Raw genomic sequence first — 5942 nt, forward strand, 5'->3', positions numbered from 1 at the left:
TCCGACATAGTCGCGAAAAATGACGAAATTGCCCACGGCGCGATTTTTGTTTCCGATAAACCTGTCAAATTTTAGCCAATTCCGACATAGTTGCGAAAAATGACGAAATTCACCCGGCGCGGTTTTTGTTGCCGATCAACCTTTTGAATTTGAGCCCATTCCGACACAGTATCGAAAAATGACGAAATTGCCCCTGGAGCGATTTTTGTCTCCGATCAACCTGTCACATTATAACCCATTCCGACACCGTCGCGAAAAATGGCGAAATTGCCCTTGGCGCAATTTTTATTTCCGATTGATCACCTGATTTTTGAAATATATGATTGAGTTTGTTATTTATGAAATGTGATCTTTAAAACTATGATTTATGTGGTCTTCCCAATATACATTTGCCTCCCTGTTGCAGCCCTTTTTTGTGTGTTGGTTTGTGAGAGAGAGAACGCGAGGTTATGGTTCTTCTTCCTCAAGGTTTCAATTGCTTCTCTATTCCCTCTTGCTTTTTGGCTTGCAAACTAGTCACCGTCTTCTTTGTGGGGTGAAAACTTGTGGCAATCAAAGTGTAGACCTCTTCGATTGGTGTTCATTTGGTGAATAAGATTTTGGTTCTTCTTCCTTGAGGTTTCAATTGCTTCTTTATCCTCTAACCAATCACCGTCTCCCTTGTGGGGTGAAAACTTCTGACAAAGTATAAACCTCTTCCGTTGGTGTTCGCTTGGTGAGCAAACTGAGCCCGGATAAAAAAATCTCGATGAGTTTCCACAGCAATTTCTATCACACGAGATGTGACAACAGACACCGCCCTTAAAGAAAGTTCTCAAACGCTGAAAACACAAATGAGCAAAGCAACAGTTCATGACAAGTAAGTGGATTGTGCAAATATGCACATGAAAAGGTGCTTTTAAGCAGATCTATCTAGTTCATGCCTGTTTATTTTCCTATGTGTAACATTCAGAACAATATATATAATATGCTTCTATTTGCCAAAGTACATATAATTTACATGTAAAAAGTCTTTTAGCTTGTTTGTGAGGGTGCCCAAAAAAAAAAAAGGAATCCTCTTTCACAACAGACACGAGTTTCATAATCCAGAATTTACATCCAAAGTTATCTTATTCACAAAAGGGACACTTCCATTTCTTCGTCTCCCATTTCAAGCAAGTCCAGTGGCTGGCAGTCGTTACATGGCTCGACCGTATGAACATCACACTGGACGACATCATAGTAACTAGAAGCTTCTGATTAGCAGTGGCACTACCAAAATCGATCCTTGTTGACGCTCAAGTAACCGGACATGACTTTTCCTCCAGTATTCCTCATACCGTCAATAAGATAACACCATGTGGAACCTAATGCTCCAATGAAGTAATCAGATTCACTAGCCATCAAGAAATTAACAAGAGGATAATTTGTGCTTATTTCCCGGCCAAGACTGGCTTCGTAAGTTGCCATGCTGGTGTTCCCCACTTGGCGTGTCACGTTCGTGTAGTAGAATTTCCAATGAGGGTAAGATTTTGATTTATCAATCACATCCTGAAATTAAAGAATACTACTGTAAGATGACAGCAGGGAGAATATGTTAATTTTTTCTCGCTCGTAAGTGGAAAAAAATATTTTGTAACTCTTACATTAGTGTGAAATACTCTAAATAAATAACTTATTTCAAACATTACCAATCAAAAAAGGTCATTCTAAGACTTGTTATTTATTTATAAGTAGACATTTTAAGCTTAGCCATACATTCTTAGTCCATTTATTCCAAGTTTCAACGAATTTAGGACTGAGATAACCTGCATTTCAGTAGAGAGCCAGATGCTGCTAAGATGAGGAAAGCGCTTCCTGATTCGTTCGGCTAGATGCATATATTCGTTGAATCCAACCACTTTCATTTCACACGACTTATCTCCCATTCTCACATGCATGCTTAACAGAGGATGAGGAATCCACGGTTTCTGATTTGACCACACGAATTTTTCGATTTCAGATGCACTGTTATCTTCTGATTCCTGCAGAAAAGGGAAAAGCCACTTAGGAAAACTGAAAATAGAAATACAATGGTGATCACTAAACCTGAAACGAAATTTTATGCAGGTCACTAAACTTTAATTTATTTCAAACGGAAGATGGAAGTTAAATACTTAAAACTTTTTTTAAGTTAATCGTTCCGTCCATTCCTTGGAAAAAAAAAAATGGCAGTCAAGTTATTGCAAATTAGACTGTCACGTCTGTTCAAACTATCAGACATTGATGGAATGACTAAACTATAACAAATGCTTAAATTCAGAGAGAAACTTGAAACAAATTTAAGTTGAATGATGAACTTGGGAAGAGTGACCAATAAGAAATTCCACTAAAACACTGACGGATCCAGGCACGGGCTCGACCGTGCTATAGCCCGTGTCCGCCCCTGAAAATGTCTACTTTTTTCTTAGTTTTTTTTTTTTAAAGGATAAATCCATGTATATTTATATTGTAGCCCGTGTTCAAACTCAAAACTAGATCCGCCAAATATCAGTGACCACCGGTGGATTAAGAATTACAAACCTCACTAAAATCTTTGGAAGATGACATAAGGACCATATTTGCAGCTTCCCATCCAAATGCAGCATGTCGTGCTTTGTTTACAAATATCAGTGACCACCGGTGGATTAAGAATTACAAACCTCACTAAAATCTTTGGAAGATGACATAAGGACCATATTTGCAGCTTCCCATCCAAATGCAGCATGTCGTGCTTTGTTTAGTAAGTGACATGTATATTCAGAATTAAACCTCATCAGGTAGCGCAAAGCCTGAAAAAGACGTTAATTATATCAGGCAAAGATCCGAAAAAACTATTAACTTGAAATTTTTATATTTAATTAAGGTAGAATTCCCATTCAAACACATTATTGAAAAATGACTTATGGAGGCCATGAAGACGGAAACAAAGAGAAGTTCATAATTTTGGTGAGCTGCAAATTGGATGATGCAGATGAAAATTAGTACGAGAAGAAAATTATATATATGCTCAAGAGTAAAGCAGCAACAGTTGAGCCTCCTAAACCATGTAAATATTCGATACTTCTGCCTTTGAAGTAAACAAGATGGAATCACATGATTATTTCTACACTAAATATACCTGTGCTCGCCACCACCGATGGTCCATTTTGCGATGATGAGCAATGAGACTCCCATTTATCTCTGTAGTTGGCTGCATGATACTCCAAGGATTTCCCCATATCCTGAAGTGCAAAATTGATATGTTTCGCTTTTTAAGATGGTAAACTTTGTGATTAGAAGAAATGGAGGTAGAGGAGAGGGTATGATAATATGCATAACATTTTACCTAGGAACGCGTCCAGTCCATATTACTTTTGTAGTATAATTGCCTTTCCTTGTTATAATCCCCTTTTCCCAGGCTTCTTTTTCTTTCATTAGCTCAAATGCACGATTCCTACATTCCTGGGATGTTTCAGGAAAGAAATAACAAGACCAACTAGAGCGTGATGAACCTGTAGAAAAATGACTGAATTTTTCATCAACCATGAAATAAGGTGAAGTATTGTAACCACGAAAATGTAGTTTGACAAAGTAAGAATTCGATTTTGTTCTACATGGTGAATCTTCCACAATTTTCAAGACTTAACTCAGATATTGTCAATGTAATCTTGTAATTTGATCTCATGCTAATCAGCGATTATGGAGCTTATCTTAACATTAGGATTGACAACTTTAATCATATCATAGTGTGCAAGACTACAAATAACTAGGAAGAGAATGTTCATAGAAGAAGATGGAGGCACAACTCATTAGGTTTTCTTATTAGTAAATAATGCTGACTGTACAAGGTTAGCACCTACACAAAACATTAAGAACATGTTTGGAGTGTAGTACTGAAAAGTGATAAACACAAAAAACAAAATATATTATAGAACTTTAGAAATTGTCAATCATATATGTCAACTCCTCAGGTTTTACCTTTACAGCCATCATGGTCAGCTCTGTTATAGTAGCCCGTGACAAGAACCCTTTTCTCGTTAATTGCAATAGCAAGAAGACCGCACATTGCGGCAACTTGTGCTCCAATACCAAATCCAGGCAATCTCTCCCAGTCGGCAACTAGAAACCTTACACTAGGATCACTGCAGTTCACTGGATGCTGATGAAGCCATATATCACGTTGCACTTTCCTGGTAAGTGGGTAGTTTTCTTCATCAGATCCCGTGATCTGTAAAGATCCATAGATTAGTAACAAATGCCAGGATTAATGCAAGTATTAGTTGAGATAATACTATAATAGGGTCTAAATGTAGTTTAGATGACTTTCTGTAGTTTAATTACCAAGAACAAGTGGACACTTAGTTACATGAATATGAAGAAATCAGTTGAACATTCAGTCAACTGTCAAAGTTTGCCTTGTACTTTAACAAGAATGAGTTACAATGATCCTACCTTAGGCGGATTCCAAGAAGAAAAGTGATTGTATTTATCTGACAACAAAGGCAAATCAACCCCTATTTTTCTGCCTTCTTTTTCTTTCTCTTTATTATTCTTGAAAAGATCCGTACAAAGTTTTTCCCTCAAACTCCCAATTTGCTTGAGCTCCCTCTGTCTCACATCCGCAGTAGATCACATACACGTACACTTTCATGTAAATATTTTTTTCTCTTTCTTCCACCACACAGTAGGGAGGAGCACGCACTCCCTTTCCCCATGTCTCCTCCACATAAGACTCACAATTCCACAACTCTTAAGGCACAATTAGATCTTAATTGCTACAACCGATCATGCAGAACGAAGTTCTTTGAGCTAACCGATAAACAATTTCATCATAAACATCTAGGCTGCATGCTACTATTCAAGCAAACAATGGATCATTCTTTCTTTGGAAGATATATCCCTACCAAATTATCTAAGATTTGTCAAGTCAATCTTCAAACGACAATTAGAAAACGTGATGATACTTACCCAAGGAGGATAAGATCCTTCAGATATCATCTGATCCCTGTAGTTCTTCAGCTGATCATCAGTTATAGACAGTGGGAAGTCATCCAACTGTCCTTTCCAAATTGTCCAAGGCGGGAAAGACTCATTTTGAAGTCGCCTATCAAGACGTTGTTTTACTTCTGCACTCAACTTGCAGTTCTCCAAGTGAGGGGCTTTTGGTACATTGGATTTTCTCAAAATGGTCCACTGGGAGAATTGACCATTCTCATCTATTGATTTACCAAGTAAATCACTCCATGCAGAATATAGTGAAGACACTTTCTCGTCCGTTCCAGGGCTAGTACTTTCCCGTGAACGCATAATTATCTCTCTTTCTCTACGTATCACATTAATATCTCCACCTGTAACATCTACCACATAACAAAGTAATGCATTATTTGTTAATCCACCCAACAGTGATTGAAGTACTCGTAGTCAAATCTGAAAGTTGTGGAACAGATTGGCCTCAGGTTCTCATATCCCAACAAAATTAATTTAAAAATCAAAAAAGGAGAAAACTATTAAGGATTTAAGGAGCCCGAAGGAGATTCTAAGGACTAACAGTAAACAAACTAAATACGTTGTAGCAAGCAGAAATTTCAAAGGTTTGCTACTAAACAGTAGAAATCTATATAATGGTTATCTTTTGTTCACATATTTTCAAAATTGTCAGTTTTCATGCTCTGTCTCTGGACCACTACTGACTAAAATTTACTGTTTTTCCAATATTGTAATTCCTAAATTCTTATCATGACCATATAAGAAAGCCAAGTGTTACCCATCATTCTAGAACACATTAGTAACTAACACAACTTGAAAAAATGGCCATCAACTTCACGTCAACAAGAAATTGGGAGTTACTTGCACAGAAAGGATGCCATTGGATAAAGTGAATTGATTATCATGAAATTGTCTTAAGTCCAAAGCATTGATTCCCACTTTAAGTTACTTCAGATTCACATTTAAGAAACATTCCT

General features: G+C 37.2%; 1 protein-coding gene across 2 annotated transcripts; it reads right to left on the bottom strand.

The window, feature by feature from the left end:
- Positions 1-942: 942 nt before the first annotated feature.
- On the bottom strand, positions 943-5905 carry LOC111376921. 2 transcript variants are annotated; one of them, XM_022999934.1, is made up of 8 exons: positions 4948-5905; positions 3958-4207; positions 3326-3491; positions 3119-3221; positions 2726-2789; positions 2542-2606; positions 1788-2003; positions 943-1530 (listed from the first exon to the last, which is right to left on the bottom strand). In XM_022999934.1, exons 1-8 carry the CDS (start codon positions 5284-5286, stop codon positions 1252-1254), a joined length of 1482 nt encoding a protein of 493 aa, XP_022855702.1. In that variant the 5' UTR covers positions 5287-5905; the 3' UTR covers positions 943-1251. The 2 variants fall into 2 exon arrangements, with proteins under 2 accessions (XP_022855702.1, XP_022855703.1); XM_022999935.1 differs by lacking the exon at positions 2542-2606 and having other exon boundaries at positions 2661-2789.
- Positions 5906-5942: the final 37 nt, after the last annotated feature.

The sequence above is a fragment of the Olea europaea genome, unplaced genomic scaffold (assembly GCF_002742605.1).
Source record: "Olea europaea var. sylvestris unplaced genomic scaffold, O_europaea_v1 scaffold1576, whole genome shotgun sequence".
NCBI classification, from domain to species: domain Eukaryota; kingdom Viridiplantae; phylum Streptophyta; class Magnoliopsida; order Lamiales; family Oleaceae; genus Olea; species Olea europaea.

Bases quoted from the DNA above. Each gene is read 5' to 3' on its own strand.
- LOC111376921 (XM_022999934.1), bottom strand. From the start codon at position 5,286: ATGCGTTCACGGGAAAGTACTAGCCCTGGAACGGACGAGAAAGTGTCT. The intron at 4,208-4,947 runs GTAAGTATCATC...GGATCTTTACAG, and splicing joins AAGGATCTTATCCTCCTTGG to ATCACGGGATCTGATGAAGA. The intron at 3,492-3,957 runs GTAAAACCTGAG...ATTTTTCTACAG, and splicing joins TGACCATGATGGCTGTAAAG to GTTCATCACGCTCTAGTTGG.